At 35.0% G+C, this 21307-nt stretch overlaps 1 protein-coding gene across 3 annotated transcripts in view; it reads right to left on the minus strand.

The window, feature by feature from the left end:
- Nucleotides 1-21307, minus strand: part of ccdc24 (coiled-coil domain containing 24) — a 30765-nt gene that overhangs the window by 848 nt on the left and 8610 nt on the right. For all 3 annotated transcript variants that reach the window (XM_048164916.1, XM_048164917.1, XM_048164918.1), the window contains exons 4-7: nt 20440-20592; nt 20247-20351; nt 17030-17084; nt 593-644 (exon numbers count right to left, since the gene is read on the minus strand). In XM_048164916.1, coding sequence (XP_048020873.1) covers nt 593-644; nt 17030-17084; nt 20247-20351; nt 20440-20592 — 365 coding nt within the window. The remainder of the gene's footprint in view (nt 1-592; nt 645-17029; nt 17085-20246; nt 20352-20439; nt 20593-21307) is intronic.

The raw sequence follows: 21307 nt of genomic DNA on the forward strand, positions 1-21307 counted from the left end.
AGACAACAGAGAAAACAACCACAAACATTTTTACAATCACCCTGGGGGGAAAAGAAATATCAAATCCTATTAAAAAGAAGAATTCTGCGCTATGAAAGCATTATGCTCTGTGAAGAATGGCTTGCTCACTGACAAGTTCTTAATGTTGTTGTGATTTTTTTCTTCTTTATTTGAGACTGCAGAATTACTTATTTAGCTGCTTTATTTTTATGAACGAGTTCTTGTATATGCAATAAAGATAATGCATTACACTCTGGCTGACATTGTTTTTTAACTCGTTGGGCTGATGAGAGGAACTCAAAGAGGAAGTATGTGCATAAGAATTCGGTGGTGAACCACTAGATGGTGGTGATACACAATTCAAAAGTCCACTTCATGTTTAGAGGCATTTACAGATTTACAATAAATCGGTTTAATGATCATTATGATGCAATGTTTATTAGGAAAAACTCTCTCAACAAATGAGACTACAGGGCACCAATTGAATGTAATATATGGACAAAAACTCCTCAGAGCTAAACAATGTCTGGTTCAGTCTGCCAGCAGGCTTTTGTCTGAGGCAAAATTGAGGGAGAACTGAATAATCACATACCTGCTATGGTGGGATCTGTCTGAGTACTGGCTCTCTCAGTCTCAAGGTTTTCCTGTGATAAAACATCAAATTATATTTCACTCTCTCCACTAAGCTTTATGGCAGAGATTTCTTTTCCACGGTTTGTCTCCAAATGTAATGCTGCAGACGTTTATAGAATATAGAAGTAGTAGAAGTGGTTTCCAACATTTCATATTTGTGTGAATGCCACAATTCTACGGCATTTGCAATCAATATTTCTGCCGAAAATCCCCACTTAAACCAGTCTAAACTAGTTTAAGCTGGTGTTTAGCTGGGTGCTCAGTTAGTCTTCCAGTCTGACCTGGTGAGACCCTTTTAAAAACAGTCAACAGACCACCCTGTGAGAACAGCAAAGACCAACAAACCATTTTAGGCTATTGTAAGATTTTTTTTTTTTTTTTTTTTTTTTAAGCAAAAAACCTGGGAACCTGCTGTTTTTTGGAAACCACAAAATTATGAAGCAACAACTGTTTTTAACATTGGTAATAATAAGAAACGTTTCATGCACAGCAGATCATCATATTAGAATGACTTCTGAAGGAACATGTGACACTGAAGACTGGAGTAATGAGTAATGAATATTCAGCTTTGCCATCAAATTAACAAATTACATTTGAAAATTATATCAAAATCAGATTCTGAATGGAAAAAGGCAACGTTCTCGTGACCTTGCGCAATGTTCCCTAAAAGTTCTCTAAAGGTGACGAAAATTCTGAACCTTTATAGAACATTCGGGACGTTCCTAAAACGTCCTCTTTTGGTCATGAAAGTGCTGCAGTTCAAGTTTCCTTATATGACTTTAGGGGGTCGTTCCATTTTGGTTATGGTTATGGTCACATAAGAACGTTACAAAGAGGACATTAACAGAACGTTCCCATATGGTTTTCTGTTGGTCATTTAATAACGTTTCCGATGAGTTTAGGGGGACATTCTAATTTTGGTTATTTTATGGTCGCGTGAGAACGTTACAAAGAGGACATTTGAGAAGTTAACAGAACATCCTATTAGTAATAGTCCCCTAAACATTCCCAGAATGTCCTGAATGTTCCCTGAAGGTCCACCAAATAACGTCCCCTAACCCTTAAAAGAACTTCACATTGTAACCTTCTCTGAACGTTCTGGGAACGTTACCAGGTGACAGGTTAGATGTTGATGTTTTATAGAAAATAATAAAGTTTGAAGTCACCGTTATGGAGGTGAGCGTTTGCTTTAGATGGGCTCTTGATTCTTGATATTTTAACGTTAGATTTTCTCTGGTTGTTTTAACTGTGTTTCCAAAACATGCAATTCATCTGATTAGATGAATTTGGTTATTTAATGATGGTTATTCAATAGAGTGGATCCATTGAATCACATAGTTTTGCATTAACTGGTAGTTTTGTCTTTTTTGTAAGTTCACTTTCTTTAAAATTTATTATACAGACAGAGTTTTGAGCGGTGTCTTTTAGACTCACACAGACATCATGAATCAGCGTATGATTCTCAACAATGGTGACAATAAACAAAAATCATTTTTGTGACTTTGGTGATTTTCTTGTTTTGTGATGCTCAGAGTTAATCTGTTTATCTGAAAATGTTGTCACCATTGTTGAGGCTCATACGCAGAATCTTGATGCCTGCGTGACTCTCCATGATCCTGTCTGAATAATTTCTGCGAATGACAAAAACTTTCAAAATATCAAAACAGGGCAGGATTTTATGTAGTATCATAGGGCTACAATAACCTGAAAGGAATAAAATATCCATAGATCAGTGAATAAGATCACTGCATGATAAAATCATCAACAAGAAACAACCAATCAGATTCTTCTTTCTCACATTTTTTTTTATAACAAATGTGTTTTAGAAACACACAGTTAGCTAACAGTTATATATGTTGGTAATTATGCCTTTTGAAGGTTATTGGACACTGTGAAATTTTTGTTTATTAAAGGTCCCGTTCTTCGTGATCCCATGTTTCAAACTTTAGTTAGTGTGTAATGTTGTTGTTAGAGTATAAATAAAATCTGTAAAATTTTAAAGCTCAAAGTTCAATGCCAAGTGAGATATTTTATTTAACAGAAGTCGCCTACATCGAACGGCCAGTTTGGACTACATCCCTCTACTTCCTTCTTTAATGACGTTTTTTTGACTAACCTCCGCCCACAGGAATACACAAGAGTTGCGTTTGTAGAGTGTGTTTGTCGCTATGTCGTCGAAACGCTGTTATTTTCATCCCGCAGTCCAATCACCGGGTCGGATTCTGGCTCAAATTGATAGGGTAAAATTAAAGACATGTTTACAATAACACTGAGCGCGTGCATCTCCACGTTATGGTAAGAGGCGTGACCTTTCCGGGCAAGATGCGCTAAGCTGCTGTCGAATCACAACACAGGAACCGCTGGCACAATCAGAACTCGTTACGTATTTCTGAAGGAGGGACTTCATAGAACAAGGAAGTCATCAGCCCGTTTTTATGACAGTGGAAACAGCGGTATACAGATAAGTAAATTATGTGAAAAATACTGTGTTTTTTTACACGCGAAACATGAACACATGTTATATTGCACACTATAAACACAATCAAAGCTTCAAAAAACCACAAAAAACGGGACCTTTAAGTTTGTGACAAGTACATAAAAATGTATTACTTTTTTCATTCGAGTAATAATAAAGAAGCTGTCCTACATTCATTAATGTCACTGTGCTTGGAAAACGGCAACATCAAAAAAAAAAAAAAAAAAGACATTTAAGAAATATTTGTTTTTGTTTAAACAGCCACTTTTGTTAGACAATTTAGCTCTAATTTTCAATTCAATTTTTTGACAAGGGCAGCAGGGACATTTTGAGAACATTTACAAATAAAGTATGGTTCTCTAAACGTTCAGAGAACGTCTTGAATGTTCTGTGAAGGTCCACCAAATAACGTCCCCCAAACCTTAAAAGAGCTCCACATTGTGAACGTCTCTGAACGTACTGGGAACTTTACTAATCAATGTTTTTAACACCAATGGGGACGTTCTGAGAATGTTCTGGGAACGTAAAATTTCTAGCGGGGTTATCATGAAGAAAAAAAAAAACATCTTTTTAGGCTTCTTCATAAGTTTTCATGCAGCCCCAGAGCTCACACAAAACGATTCCACAGCACTGCTCCACTGAGACTCCAGCTCATAAAACAGGACTCCAAACCACATGCTTTCACTGCAAAGCCATGGATCTCCATTAGCCCACATGTTGTATGGCAGCGGAGCACTATTATTACACCAATCTGCCTGCTGCCTCGGTTTATTCACTGCTATATCATGTAGAGTCAATCTTACTGCCCAGCACATGCATTATACACTCATCCTTTTAAATGAAACAAAAACAAACAGAGCTCTCTGAGGAGGGCACCCTCACTGCCAGCGTACGGGAGACTATTCATTTTAGCCCTGTGGTCTGTGGGCAGTGGTATAACCCCAGAGGCCAGCTGGAAAAGAAATAGCAAAGCTATAGTTATGAGGCAAGTCACTGAAATCTAAGACCAGCGGGAGGCAGGACGCCCTCTGACATGCTCACTCCACACTCCCTCAGATGAGCAGATGACTGTGGGACAAGGTTAATATCGTTAAAACCATTAAAAAAAAATCATTACTTGAATGAAAAAAATATGAACTGAAGTAAGTTGGAGCACTAAAATAACTAAAACTAAATAAAAACTAGGAAATAAAACTTAATAATAAAAACTGTATTTACAAAAAAATACAATATTCAAAGATTTTTTAAACAATCTAGGAGTGGCAATATATTAAATATATTACTGTCTTAAACATTTTTATTTATTGGTTTAGAGTGGTAAAATAGGCATTATTCATTATTCATCTGATGTCCGTAACTTTTTTTTTGTGTTCAAAATTTACAAAAATTATATAATGAGCATGTATATCATGAATCTATTGAATCGTGTTTTTGTCTTATCCTGAATCACTATGGTACACCTGTAATGTGTTTATATTAGGACTATTTTAGACTGATTAAGAGTAGCACAGTACTCCACTATAACATGACTCGTCATAGCCATAAGCAGCGAGAAGTAGCTCCGGCTACAATGCTTTTCTGTAAGACACACGTTTATTAACTGCTAGAGCAGCAAAAGTTACAGACTGCAGCTTTAAAGGTGCCCTAGATTATGTTTTTAAAATATGTAATATAAGTCTAAGGTGTCCCCTGAATGTGTCTGTGAAGTTTCAGATCAAAATACCCCATAGATTTTTTTTAATGAATTTTTTTAACTGCCTATTTTGGGCCATCATTATAAACGCGCCGATTTATGCTGCGGCCCCTTTAAATCCCATGCTCTCCACCCACAGAGCTCGCGCTTGCCTTAAACAGTGCCTTAAAGTTCACACAGCTAATATAACCCTCAAAATGGATCTTTACAAAGTGTTCGTCATGCATACTGCATGCATGCGTCGGAATATGTGAGTATTGTATACTGTTATATTGTTTACTTCTGATTTTGAATGAGTTTGATAGTGCTCCGTGGCTAACGGCTAATGCTACACTGTTGGAGAGATTTATAAAGAATGAAGTTGTGTTTATGAATTATACAGACTGCAAGTGTTTAAAAATGAAAATAATGACGGCTCTTGTCTCCGTGAATACAGTAAGAAACGATGGTAACTTTAACCACATTTAACAGTACATTAGCAACATGCTAACGAAACATTTAGAAAGACAATTTACAAATATCACTAAAAATATCATGATATCATGGATCATGTCAGTTATTATTGCTCCATCTGCCATTTTTCGCTGTTGTTCTTGCTTGCTTACCTAGACTGTTGATTCAGACGTTGATCCAGACGTTTTGCCCTTGTCTAATGCCTCTCATAATGATAATGTTGGGACCGTGGGCTGGCATATGCAAATATTGGGCGCGTACACCCCGACTGTTACGTAACAGTCGGTGTTATGTTGAGATTCGCCTGTTCTTCGGAGGTCTTTTAAACAAATGAGATTAATATAAGAAGGAGGAAACAATGGAGTTTGAGACTCACTGTATGTCATTTCCATGTACTGAACTCTTGTTATTTAACTATGGCAAGATAAATTCAATTTTTCATTTGAGGGCACCTTTAAATTATTTATATCATTGCAGTATTGTACTATCTCACAAACACACACCATTCATCCCTTTATATAGGCTACCAAATTGGTGCTTTTGGATGGCACTAGGGCGGATCGCTACTGTTTGCCAGATCTGAGCCACAAGTAGGCCATAGCAATACCACATGTCAGCCAAGAGCAAAGAAATAAACCAGAACTGGACCTTATCTGAGCCACAAAATGTTTATATATTATTTATAAAATCATCTTAGCATTAACAAGCCTGTTAACAAGCAGAATCACTGAAGGAAAGAAGAGAACGAAAAAAGGGACAAGCAGAAACACAAGAGTGTTTCTGACTTCAGCCACAACCTTAGATGAAATCAACTGACGATAAAAAAAGAAGACTTTCCAGATCTCAGAAGAGAAGTATTAAACAACTCCACAAACAGCATTACAGCTTCACACAAGATTGACTTTATTTCTGTCATTCATCTACAGAAGTTTAACACTCATGTTTGTTTCATTTGAAGTCACCATAATGGTGATTGGTGTTTCCATTAGTTGGGCTCAACTCTTGTAATATGTTTGTCTTTTCTAATTGCTGTGACAGTGTATTTATTATTAAACACATTTGCAGTAACAAAGACCTCTGAAATGAGATCAGATGATGATTTTTAGCTATTGATGGTTTTAAAATGATTGATGTCATTTGAATGCAGTTATTGTGTTTTGCAACAATACATTTAAGTTACAATCCATTTTACTGCAATATGAGACCACATTGTATTTCAGAAATCAATGAAAAACACAGATATGGTCAATCAGCGTATCTCAACAATGGTGACAACTAAATATTCAGACAAACAGATCAAATCTGGACATCACAAAAAGTGATTAGTTATAACAAAAACCACAGCAAAAAACAAAAGCAAATAGTTAGACTTAAAGAAAATAATAGGACAATTTAGCTGCGTAACACTTTTGATTGTCACCATTGTTGAGATTCATGTGCTGATTCTTGATATCTTTGTCATGTCAGAAAAACTTTTGCGTGTTTTTAATCTTCTAACTGATTTCTGCAACATAGCATGATCTCATGTTGTAGTAACAGGGTTTGTAATGTAAATGTGTTACACTGTAAAAAACGTTTTCTTGTTTAGTGTTTTTGTCTTGTTTCCAGGCTAAATATCTAAAAAGTCTTAAATACAGATGCTTTCACTAGATAAGTAAAATGACATGATATTTTTCTTGTTTTCTGGGGAAAAAAAATCTAAATAAAGTAAAAACAACCAAACTCATCTGCCAATGGGGTAAAAAAAAATAATCTTGTTTCTGCTTGAAATCTTATTTCTTGTTTCTGTCTCTAAAATATAGATTGCAAAATATAGAATGCATTGTGGCATGAAGCATGTCACCATTGTTGAGATTTATATTTCTATGTAAGAGCATCTATGGTTGGAATAGAGCTTAAGAAGTCCTGCAGCGATCAACCTGAAGCTTTCACTTGCACACCCAATGAAACTAAGCAGGGTTGAGCCCAGCCTATATCTGGATGGGAAACTTTCTAGTAGATTAGGTAGTTGCAGGAAGAGATATTAGAAAGGCTTGTGAGACCAATGCCCCAATACAGTCGCAATAAACTGTATTGAATAAAGGAGGTGTAACCCTGGGGCAAAGATAATCCCTACATTACATCACATACCGTGCAGGTAGTTAGTTATTTTCACATCACATGTTATGTAGTATTTTAATTAGTTCTTACAACTTGCATGAAAGCACTTTCTCTTTTTCCATTACTATTTTTAATGTTTTTGAAAGAAGTCTCATATGCTCATCAGGCCTGCAATTATTTGATCAAAAATAACAGTAATATTGTGAAATATTATTACAATTTAAAATAATGGTTTTCTATTTGAATATACTTTAAAATATTGTTTATTTCTTTGATACTCCAGTCTTTAGTGTCGCATGATCCTTCAGAAATCATTAAATCATTCTAATATGCTGATTTATTATCAGTGTTGGAAACACTGTTGTGTTGCTTAATATTTTTGGAACCTGGGATGCTTTTTTTTTTTTTTTTGAGATTCATTGATGAATAAAAAAAAAGGTTAAAAGAACAGAATTTATTCAAAATAGAAATCTTTTCTAACATTATAAGCCTTTACTATCACTTGTAATCAGTTTAACACATCCTTACTGAATTAAATTAATTTTGGCAATACTGAAATGTCGTAATGGAAAAAACAGACCGTCACTGAAATCTCGTAAAGTCAGTTTTGTACCTTTACGAGATCTCGACTGTCAGTTTTGTTATTACGAGATTTCAATGTCAGTCGGTTTTGTTCCTTTGCGAGATCAAACAAAACATCTCATAACAGAACAAAACCGACTGACACTGAAAACCAACCATCATCAACGGGTCATTGAAATCTCCAACCATTGAGATCTTGTAAAGTTTGCGACACATTTAAGCTAAAACATTCTTAAACTGAGCACAACACACAAAGACTGCTTCCTTCGACTGAAGCAGATTTATATACTTACACATGGAATTTAAACACCGACTGAAAGCAACTGATTCTGACTTGAGCGCGATCAGTCATAAGTATCAATTTACATTCATAATCCGCCTTACATGCGTTAAGTGTGTGCGCAGCTTAAAGGAACAAAACTTTCATTAAGATCTAGTAAAGGAAATTTCACAATGCAACAAAACTGACTGTCTTTGAAATCTTGTAAAGGAACAAAGAAACAGAACCAACAGCCATTGAGATTTCACAACGAAACAAAACCAATGTCACTGATCAGAAGATGACAACAAACAAACAAAAAAAATAAAAAATAACAATTAATAATAAATTCTCTGACATGACAAACAAAGACATCAAGAATCAGCACATGTATCTCAACAATGGTGACAATCAAAAGTGTCATGCCACAATGCATGCTGGGAACATTAGTACAAAACTCCCAGCATGCATCACAGCATGAATAAATTATGCAGCTGAATTGTCCTATTATTTTCTTTAATTCTAATTATTTGCTTTTATTTTTTGCTGTGGTTTTTGTTATAACTAATCACTTTTTGTGATGTCCAGAGTTGATCTGAATGTCTGAATATTTAGTTGTCACCATGGTTCAGATTCATATGCTGATTGCTCATATCTGTGAAACAATGAAGCTCTGACTGGTTGACAATAAAAACTGGCTGTTGGTCAGTCAGTCATTCTTTGAAATTTCATAACAGAACAAAACCAAATAACACTGAAAACTGACTGTCTTTGAAAAGTCATAAATGAAATCAGTTTGTTTCCTTTATGAGATCTCAATTACTGTCAGTTTTGTTTCATTACGAGATTTCAACGGTGGTCGGTTTTGTTTCTTTGCGAGATCGAACAAAATCGACTGATGCTGAAAACCGACCATCATTGAAATCTAGTAACAGAACAAAATCGGCTGTCATTGCAATCTCATAACAAAAAACAAAACCACGTACCATTGAGATCTCGTAAAGGAAAAAAACTGACTGTCATTGAGATCTAGTAAAGGAACATGAGAATTTCGCAATGAATAAAACCCGACTGTCTTTGAAATCTCATCAAGGAACAAAACCGACCATCATTAAACTCTTGTAACAAAACAAAACCAACCATCACTGAAATCTCGTAATGAAGCAAAACTGACCGTCATTGAGCTCTCACAACCGCACAAAACTGACCATCACTGAAATGTTATAATGGAACAAAACTGATCAGAAGATAGATAGAAGATAAACAATTGTTGAATCTCAACAAAGGTGACAATCAAAAGTGTCATGCCACAATGCATGCTGGGAACAATAGTACAAAACTCCCAGCATGCATCACAGCATGAATAAATTATGCAGGTGAATTGTCCTTTTATTTTCTTTAATTCTAACCATTTGCTTTAATTTTTTTCTGTGGTTTTTGTCATAATTAATCACTTTTTGTGATGTCCAGAGTTGATCTGACTGTCTGAATATTTAGTTGTCACCATGGTTGAGATTCATGTTGATTGCTCATATCTGTGCTTGTTATTATAGTTTTCTGTTTACTGCTTATGTTTTTCTTTTCTTGCTTCTTCTTTCTTCTCTCATGGTTCATGCAGTTTTAAACAGTGGGGTATGAACATAGCCCATTGTTTTTTTATTAAATAAAATAAATAAACACGTGTACATATAGCTAACATAGCCTCTATACATGTGTGCATTATCACCTCAGTGATGATGTTCACTTTAATTAATTCACCTTGACAATGATCCCTTGTTGCATCAATGCACTGTTTAGCTGTTCATTATTCATTCAAATGTATCAGGGGAATGTTCTTAAAACACTAATAATATCATACCTTCTGTTCTCTTCTTTTTAAAGAACGTTAAAAGATGCGCCTGAACCATTCTCCTGATCCTTTTGAACAAGCGCGAAAAATGATGACAGCTTGCTTGAATCAGAGCTCTGGCGTGACTGTGCACAGCACGTTACAATACTGAGTTTTGATTGGTCAATCACTGTTATTTATAGTTTAACTATCATACAGAGAATTTTAAAATTTTGTTTGCATGATAAGATTTACATAATATACATAACACTGTTAATCTGATGGGGATGGTAAGAGGGGATGCTTTTAGTCATTTTTTTCAACAAAGGTGATGGCATCCCCCTTTCCCCTTCCCCCTTAAATTGAGCCCAGTCTGTCATGTTCATCTCCTCAGCATTTACAACATGATATAATAAATAATCTGTTGGGTATTTTAGGCTGAAACTTCACAGACACATTCTGGGGACACCTGAGACTTATATTGCATCTTGTAAAAAGGGGCATAATATGTCCCCTTTAAAGCTGTTTTATTTTTATTATTATTATTTTAAATAAAATTCAGCCACCTTGAGGCCTCTTTAGTTCTGAAACCCCCAGCTGTAGGCCCCAGCTCCCTGGTTGAAACCTCTGATCTAGATCAAATGTGTTTAAATGAGACATTAAATTCTTGGCTAGCACTAATATTCTCATTAACACTGTTCAGATTACATGGATTTCTCCCCAAAGACCGATCATTTAATTAAAAAAAAACCTGTTTATCTGTTTAAAACTGGGAACTGTTTAATTTATTTCACCATCAAATTTAATGGTATTTGACAGTACATATACCAGTCCAAATGTCCTGGTTTGGCACTGTCAAGAATGTGCCGATCTAAGAGAACTTTAAGATCAGCCCATCTGCTGTGTGACATGATGTAATCACTAATCACAGCCAATCAGAACATATTTGATGCTTAATATATTCCCCGCTAGAAATTTTACGTTCCCAGAACATTCTCAGAATGTCCCCACTGGTGTTAAGGACGTTGTCTAGTAACGTTCCCAGAACGTTCAGAGACGGTCACGATGTGGAGTTCTTTTAAGGTTTGGGGGACGCTATTTGGTGGCCCTTCACAGAACATTCAAGATGTTCTCTGAACATTTAGGGAACCATACTTTATTTGGAAATGTTCTCAGAACATCCCTCCTGACATTGTCAAAAAATTGAATATTATAGCTAAATTGACTTACAAAAGTGGCTGTTCAAACAAAAATAGCTATTTTCAGGTAATTCCTGGATTAATATTATGAAACCTTTTCTTTAAATGCAAATCTATTGCAGTAAGACATTAGCTGACAACAACACATGGATGAGTTAACATAACTGCTGTATCACTGCATCACCAACTACACAATTACTATCTTTAAATAAAGTAACATGCAGCAGAACATCAGTGTTTCTGGATCATCACTGACTGAAGCACAGGCTCTACTCTCCAGCACAATGGTGACCTCACAAAACTCAGATAACAGAAACAACATTAAACACTAACAGATCTCTCTAGATCTCTGCATCTTCACTTATTACAAACCACTCTGACTTTGTTTCTTTCATACAAATCTTCTTAATGAGGTGTTGATGTTTTATCAAAATTTATAAATGTCACCGTAACGGAGGTAAGCGCTTGCTTTAGTTGGGCTCCTGACCCTTGATGTTTCAACTTTAATTTCTCTCCAATTGTTGTAACTGTGTGTTTCTAAAACACATTTATTATTCTAAAGCACATTTAAAAATCTGATCAAATGGATTTGGTTGCTCATTATTGATGAATATATCATCATACAGTGATCTTATTCACTGATCTCTGAATATTGCGTTCATTTCATGTTGTTGCAGTCCTATGATAATGCATGAAATCCTGTCCTGCTTTGATGTTTTGAAAGTTTTTATCATTATGCAGAAATTATTCAGACAGGATCATGTAGATTCACACAGGCATCAAGATTCTGCGTATGAGCCTCAACAATGGTGACAAAATTTTCAGATAAACAGATTAACTCTGAGCATCACAAAACAAGCTACTTAAGTCACAAAAAGATTTTTGTTTATTGTCACCATTGTTGAGGATCATACGCTGATTCATGATGTTTGTGTGAGTCTAAAAGACACTGTTCAAAACTCTGTCAGTATAATGAACAAAAAAAAAACATTAATTAATGCAAAACTAACATTCAATACACTCATAATTTAGACTCTGGTGACAATCAGTGAATCAGGACACTCCATGATGATCGAATCACCAGCACTAAACAACCCAATTCATCTGATCAGAATTTCTCTTGCATTTTTAGCTATAACAAACATGTCTTGAAAACACAGTTAAAGCAGCCAGAGAAAATCTAACGTTAAAATATCAAGAATCAAGAGCCCATCTAAAGCAAACGCTCACCTCCATAACGATGACTTCAAAGTTTATTATTTTCTATAAAACACACAAGTAGAAGGCGACGTTCTCGTGACCTTGCGCAACTTTGCCTAAAAGTTCTCTAAAAGTGACGAAAATTCTGAAATTTTACAGAACATTTTGGACATAAAACATCCTCTTCTGGTAATGAAAGTGCTGAAAGTGTTCCTTATATGATTTTAGGGGGACATTCCAATTTGGTTAATTTTATGGTCACATTCCAATGAGTTTAGGGGGAAGTTCTATTTTGGTTATTTTATGGTCGTGTGAGACATTTGGGAAGTTAACAGAACAAAAGAACTCCACATCATGACCGTCTCTGAATGTTCCGGGAATGTTTCTAGGTGACAGGTTACCCCGCTAGAAATTTTACGTTCCCAGAACATTCTCAGAACGTCCACTGGTATTAAGGACGTTGTCTAATAACGTTCCCAGAACGTTCAGAGACGGTCATGATGTGGAGTTCTTTTAAGGTTTGGGGAGTGTTATTTGGTGGACCTTCAGGGAACATTCAGGATGTTCTGGGAATGTTTAGGGGACTATTACTATAGGACGTTCTCTTAACTTCCCAAATGTCCTCTTTGTAATGGTCTTGCATGACCATAAGATAACCAAAATAGAACCTCCCCCTAAACTCATATCGGGAACGTTATTAAATGACCATCAGAGGACCGTGTGGGAACGTTCAGTTAATGTACCAAATTGCCTCTTTGTAATGTTCTTTTTTGACCGTAAATAACCAAAATGGAACGTCCCCCTAAAGTCATATAAGGAAACTTGAACTGCAGCACTTTCATTACCAAAAGAGGACGTTTTTGGAACGTCCCGAATGTTCTGTAAAGGTTCGGAATTTTCGTCACCTTTTGAGAACTTTTAGGGAACGTTGAGCAAGGTCCTGAGAATGTTGCCTTCTATGTGGGTTGTTATCTGTAGCAGGGTGAGATTTCAGAGAGAGTTGTGGAGTGCATTAGTACAGCATGCTTCAAATAGTGTGCATATGTGTGTTAAACAAAAACAACTGGCGTTCTTAATTTGCTTAGCACTGAGAGTGGCTCACATCTGTGGCTGAGCTCTGCACTTTAACAGTGGAGAGGGTAAAGTAAGGATGGCATGTGGTACAGTAGAAACCAAAAAAAAAGTTCCTCTGGCTGATTGAGAGGAGATCAGTCTGACACTATGTGTGTTTGGCTGCATAGATGGAAAAAGACCCGCACCAATCAGCTTTAGAGCTTAATGGGCTAGTTTAGCATACTATACTATAGAAATTCTCTGTGATCCATTATATAAAAAAAAAACATATGCTTGTTCTATGGTAGTTGATGCATGATTATCCATTTATGTAACACATCAAAAGGAACAACTGTTCTACAATTCACACTTTACATAAGTGTTCATGTAAGGTGCAATTATAAAGCAAGTACTGGGTAATTCAAATAAATCTACTGAATGTATAATTAATGAGTGGTGCTGTACATAATTACACATTGTTATTAGTGCATATTGTCATTGTTATTAATCACTTATTATTGTTCATATTTAGACTTAAGGTGATGATACACGGGGCAACTTTTTGAGCAATGTTGCTGGGCAATGTTGCTTGGGCACTTTCCCATTGATAATAAGCAACACATTTCTATCTGGATACTTTAGATCAGTTGTGGGGAATTTTTTGAGATCCTCCAATCAGATTGCTAGCAGCCGATCATGTGACTGGCTTGGAGATTTCAGAAAAAATTCAAACAAGATGGTGGTCTCTCAGTGGTAATGGAGCAAAGAAAAGGGATGACAGGCCCAAGCACAGGCACCACCATCACCCTGTGGCTTTAGGAAAATGGGGGAAATATAGAAGGGAAATATAGCAAAAATCTGTTTTACATCTGCCATGTCTTGACCCTGTTTGAAGCAGTTCAGGTAAATATAAACGACTGATTTCAAAGCCTGTTTTAAGTGACATACTTCCTGCAGCCAGTTGGTGGTGCTATGATCGTGACTCGCTATACGCACATCCATGTGTTCAGCTCAATGAGAACTATATATATTTATCAGGTTTCATATATATATATATATATATATATATACACACTCAAAAAAATAACTCTTTGAACGAACATAAAAAAAAATCATGGAAAGGATTTCCACATGATTAAGTTGCTTTATTTCAGCATTATGCAATTCTGTTATTCCAATTTAATGTACTTACGTTGGGTCAACTTAATTTATTAAGGTTGATTCAACTTTTTTACTATGGTTGGGCACAGCTTAATTTAATAGTGTCAGCCCAACTAATTTGCAATGTTTTGGACCAACTCATTTACTTAAGTTGATCCAATCTATGCAATTTAAGTTAGCCTAACAAAAGTGCTTAATGCTGAAAGAAAGCCATTTAATCACGCGGAAATCCTTTCCATGATTTAATTCAAAGAATAGCTTTTGAGTGTTAATAAATTAAAACCTTTTTACCATATATATATATATATATATATATATATATATATATATATATATATATATATATATATATATATATATATTGAAGTATGTACGATATATGCACCAAGTTTTTTGACTGCATTGAAGCGGGAGCTATAGAGCGTGTGCCAGATTTTGCCCGGTCCTAATTTCATTTCATCACTGAAATAAGTAAAATATTAGATGAAACTTAAAACTTAAACTTAAAAAAAAAACATAAACATGAAAATGAGAAATTTTACCTTGACAACTAACTTAAATAAAACAAAAAAGCTAAATAGAATTTAAAAAATAACTGATAAAAATGACAAAAGCATATAACACAATTACTTTAAAAACTAAATTTAACTAAAATTAAGTTAAATTAACTTAAGACTGAAAATATAAAAACAAAAGAAAATTCAAAATCTTAATATAAACTATAACAAGATATAAAAACTAAAATAAAACTGATCCTAGCAACCATTCACAACACTGTAGCATCATGCCAGTGATTTTTACTTTTTACTCAGCAAATAAAAAAAAAAATTGAGATATAAGAGTAATTGAGAGTAATTACAGTAATTTGGACTGTAATGTAAAGTGTTACATTTTTTTCCTCTTAATTACAATATACAGTACATGTAAGCAAATATGAAGACAACTCTCTCATTCCCAAATGCAGAGTCAAATACAAATTTACTTGAAATGGTTATTAAGCAGTTTGTTTAATCTTTAAAAGCAGTTCCATAGTGTTAGAAACACTCAGAGTTGGGTTTTGGGAACTATTTTAAAGGTGTCCTAGAATTAAAAATTGAACTTATCTTGGCATAGTTAAATAACAAGAGTTCAGTACATGGAAATGACATACAGTGAGTCTCAAACTCCATTGTTTCCTCCTTCTTATATAAATCTCATTTGTTTAAAAGACCTCCGACAAACAGGCGAATCTCAACATAACACCGACTGTTACGTAACAGTCGGGATCATTAATATGTACGCCCCCAATATTTGCATATGCCAGCCCATGTTCAAGGCATTAGACAAGCCAGTAGTAACGTCTGGATCTGTGCACAGCTGAATCATCAGACTAGGTAAGCAAGCAAGAACGACAGCGAAAAATGGCAGATGGAGCAATAATAACTGACATGATCCATGATATCATGATATTTTTAGTGATATTTGTAAATTGTCTTTCTAAATGTTTCGTTAGCATGTTGCTAATGTACTGTTAAATGTGGTTAAAGTTACCATCTTTTCTTACTGTATTCACGGAGACAAGACTGTCGTTATTTTCATTATTAAACACCTGCAGTCTGTATAATTCATAAACACAACTTCATTCTTTATAAATCTCTCCAACAGTGTGTAATGTTAGCTTTAGCCACGAAGCACAGCCTCAAACTCATTCAGAATCAAATGTAAACATCCAAATAAATACTGTACTTACGCGATTAGACATGCTGCATGACAAACACTTTGTAAAGATCCATTTTGAGGGTTATATTAGCCGTGTGAACTTTGTTTATGCTGTTAAAGGCAAGCGCGAGCTCCGTGGGTGGGGAGCGTGAGCATTTAAAGGGGCCGCAGCCTAAATCGGCTCATACTTAATGATGCCCCAAAATAGGCAGTTAAAAAAATGTATTACAAAAATCTATGGGGTATTTTGAGCTGAAACTTCAGAGACACATTCAGGGGACACCATAGACTTATATTACATCTTTTAAAAAGACGTTCTACGGCACCTTTAATGAACTATGCTCTTCACTAGTCTTATTGGGATGCAACTTGCTTTTATGTCTTGCAATACTTATTTCACAATGATAAAAAATAAATTAATTAATTAATTAAAAAAAAAAATAAAATGCAGCAGTTCAGAAGGGAAATCTGATCACTGACCAATCTGGAAGCTATACATTTTTTTCTTTGTAGAAACCACAAAAGAAGAGTTAAGTACAGTACTTTAACTATAATGGAGTTTAGCCTCAGCAGAAAAAGAAAAGAAAAAAGATTCCTCCACCCTCTGGATCCAGATTCATAACATGTTATTAAAGCAATCCTGCAATTGATGTTGCAATCAAAACCAGTATTTAATGTCAAAACGAGCCCTTACCTGCAGGACCTGCACGTCTCTTTTCAATGCTTCAGATTCTTCGGTTAGGACTGACCTGTCAATCAAACGAGGCCTTCTTTTATAAAGGATCAAGTGCATATATGTGTTCTAAATCAACAATTGTGAATTGGAATGGGGGAAAATATATATCAAACAAACAAACGGACATAATTATAAGTGGTACCAAGAATAAGATATACATAATTATGGCAACTATAAATAACTCTCCATATTCTGCGCCATTATGGGAGGCCGCTTCTCATTTAAGTACTTCATACAAAACGCAGCAATTACCCTTAAACAAGTTTAAGTATAAAGAGTTTTTATCTGGGCTGGATTCAAACTGCTGCACCATGAACTCTTTTCTAGATCAGCGGGTAAGCGAAAACTGGCCTACTTCTTCTGTTACATAAGCAATATAGTCACTTAAACTCTCTTCACTTTTCTTTTAAGGCCAAGGAATCTTACATATGTCGGGATCTGGTATTCATTTGCTCACAATGAGGTCTTTTGTTCTGATGGAGGGATGGATCGGGCTGCTCGCTCCAGCTCCCCTCCCTCTATCTCAATACCCTGCTGCCCTGCTGAGCAGGACTTACTGTTTGCATTCCTCTTAGCTGGGTGGAGGGTTACACATGCCTGGCAGAGAAGGAGAGGATGAAAGGTAGAGAAGAGAGAGTGGTAAAAGGGTTTGAGCGAGGCATTTGTTGGGTAGAAAGGTTGGACTGAAAGAGATGGGTAAGAGAGGGAATTCAAGAGGGACTGAGGTGGTACTAGACACAGTGATGGTATGAGATGGTTAATATATTAATAAAGTTCTTGGTATATGGGTCATTGACGAATAAGGTTTTTAAAAGTGTAAAAAAACAAAAACATAATGGAGATATAATTCATTTTGAAGGTTTATTAAGTGTTAACAATGAGATTATGTGTTTTTCTTTTAATCAATTAACACTGCTTTTGTCATTTTTTACAAGATGGACAAAATTTGTCACCAAAAAAGTCATTCAGTTTAACCAAAATTTCAGTTTTACCGAATGACACTTTTGGTTATGCCGAATGATGATATTTTCAAACACAATGAAATGTGAAATATAATCACCAATGAAATTGGCCTTTTGACACTTCAAAATCTTTAAAATACTTTTATATGAAGCAAAATATAATTAAAACCTTTTGGATTCAATAAAAGAGATCTAGTTGTACTACTTTGAATGTCATATCTTTGTTTTTTATTTATTTTTGTACTTATTTAACAAAAAAAAATATTTTATACACACAAAAATAATATTTAAATACATAAAAATAAGTACATTTTAAATTTTAACATTTTAAAAATGACAATTAATGAATTACTGTTTAATTAATTTAAAATGAATTAATTTATTTATATTTGTCTAGCATTTAAGCACTTTAGATGAAAAGCTTTTTAAGATCAAGAGAAATAGTTGAGTCAAGTGTGTCCAAAATTTTGACTGGTAGTGTATATGTCAGCTAACAGACAACCCAAAATCGAAATTTAGTCGCCAATTTAGAACCAGCAGTAAGTAATATAATCGTAGATGAAAGTGAGCATGAGCAAGGGAAAGAGAGGAAGTTGAGGAAATCCAACATTCTGTTCTCACAACAGCATGTTTGCACAAGAAGGAACGTGTCTGGTTTGCTTCCATAGTCATAGTCAGTATGAGGCTATGAGCACACGTTGAGCAATTCGGGAGAATTCTATCCCGAGGAATGTGTGTTCCACAATATTAACTTCACTGCACAACAGGATCAAACTGCAAACGGACAGTCTCGCTGGCTAAAAAGTCATTACATTATGTACATGCCTCAGGTGTAAACAAATAATTCCAATATTATCTGCTTGATAAAAAAGTAATTGCATTTGTTATATGCATGGAATTAGGTCTGACATTTTACTGTGTTGTTCATAGTTTTCATAATATGCTTAAAGCAATCCTTAGTTATAATAACATTTACTCACACTAGTCTGGGTGAGTTCCATTTGAAAGTGAGCATCACTGTGCCCTACTTACTCTAAAGGGCAGAGCAACTGAATTGAGTACTCACCTTCGGAACACAAATGAAGATCTTTTTGATGAAATCTGAGAGATTTCTGTCCTTCCATAGACAGTCTATGCAACTGACACTTTGACGCTTCAAAAAGAAGTCAGAGATCGTAAAACTAATCCATATGAATTGAGTAGTTTAGTTCAAATTTTCTGAAGAAACTCGATCGCTTTATATGATGAACAGTTTTAATTTAGGCTTTTATTCACATATAAACATTGATCAACTCACACATCAGTTGTGGTAAACGGAAGATCAAGCGTGTTTGCTTGACTTCTTGTGCATCAAGCAGGTTCAGTTGAGCTTCTGTTTATGTTCACTGATCAATGTTTATATGTGAATAAAAGTCTAAATTCAATCTGTTCATCATATAAAGCAATCAAATCTCTTCAGAAAATTTGGACTAAACCACTCGATTCATAAGGATTAGTTTTACTATCTCTTTATGAACTCATGCAGGTTTGGAACGACAAAAAGAGTGAGTAAACTATGACAGAATTCATTTTTGGGTGAAGTACCCCTTTAGGCAGCACAGCTTTTTCAACGATGATATGAAAGGAGTAATTGATATAACATGTTTCTTGAGCACCAAATCAGCATATTATAATGATTTCTGAAGGATCATGCAACTTTGCCATCACAGGAATAAATTATTTAAAAATAATTTAAAAATAAGAATAGAAAAGAGCTATTTTAAATTGTAATAATATTTCACAATATTACTGTTTTACTGTAATTTTGATCAAATAAATGCAGCAAGCATAAAGACTTCTATCAAAAAAGAATTACCAAAAAAGTAAGTTTTTTATATTTATTTCAAAGGCTTTTTGTGTGCCACTTGGTAATAACAATCAAAATGTAAATATGTAAGGAATATTTCCTGTTGATAAAGGTTTTAAAATCCCAGGGTAGATAAATAAACAACCCAAGGTTTTAAAAATAATCGTAATGACACGTCACCCAAGATGACATGGCCATAGAGCAAAATGACTTTCTTGAGGTGGAACAGACCTGCGTGAAGTGTTTTTAGTTGCTCACTTTCATTTAGAGTGACTTTTCAAGTAGTATCCCTTTCCATAGTTTCCAAAAAAAATTTGCAAAAAATGGAGTTCACTCACTGACTAATAAAGTGACCACATGGCCTCACCTGAGATGGGTCACAACTTCATCTATATGGGTGATGTTTAACTTGTGTCTTAAGGCCTTGATTTCTTCCTCACAGCTGGAGTGAGATGAGAGGCTGGAGATTGACCTGGAAAAAAGTGCTATTCAATACTTACTAACCCAATCAATATTATCAACTTTCTTCACTCACAAGTATATATTTTTGAAACACTGACCTGCTTCCAATCTCGCTCTGGCTTGATGAGGGTCTGGAAGGTGATTTCTTTTCACACCAGCTGCCTGGACTTCCCTGTCTCTGTGTGCTACTGCTGCCCAGTGCGTAACTCACCACACTAGGATTGTACTGGGACATGACCTCCTCTTCATCCCTGAGACACACACAGACTCATTTACTGACAGTGAGAATGACAGAATGGTGAAAGTGGAAAGTGCTTGCACAGTTTTACTGTGATCATCTAGCACAGTGACTCCAAGAAGGGGTACTTGTAAAAAAAAAAAAAAAAAAAAGATTTTGCCTTGTTAAACCTAAAAAGAAAATTTGCCTTAATTAGATTTCATTTATAAATAAATGTGCTGTTGAGAAACCTGTGAAGAAACCTGTGAAGAAACCTCTCAAGAAACCCATGAAAGCCAAAATAGCTCTCTTTCCACACTGTATTGATGTTTTCTTGTTCAAAAGTGCACTAAAAATTAATAAAGATTCTGAATGATATCCAGAATAATATCAGTTAAGAGGAACACATTTCTGGTTTGGTTTCAATGATGGGGTATTTGAGATTTACTGATGGAGCTATGGGGATGGGCTGCCTTAAAAGAAGTTGGGAAACACTGATCTAGCAAACTAGTTTTACTTTAAAAAATTATGGATTTTCTTGGAAGATACAACATTATTTATTCAAGACCCCATATGACTAACCAAAACACAGCACTAATAATAGAGCAGTTTGGGGTAAAATACCCAAAGTTTGGGGTTTCTGGTGCTAAACAAGGCTGCATTTAATTGATTAAAAAAATAAATAAAAACAGCAATATTGGGAAAATATCAGCACAAATATTTTACGTATATTTTATTTTTAAGTTTTC

The sequence above is a fragment of the Megalobrama amblycephala genome, linkage group LG17 (genome assembly GCF_018812025.1).
Source record: "Megalobrama amblycephala isolate DHTTF-2021 linkage group LG17, ASM1881202v1, whole genome shotgun sequence".
Taxonomy (NCBI): domain Eukaryota; kingdom Metazoa; phylum Chordata; class Actinopteri; order Cypriniformes; family Xenocyprididae; genus Megalobrama; species Megalobrama amblycephala.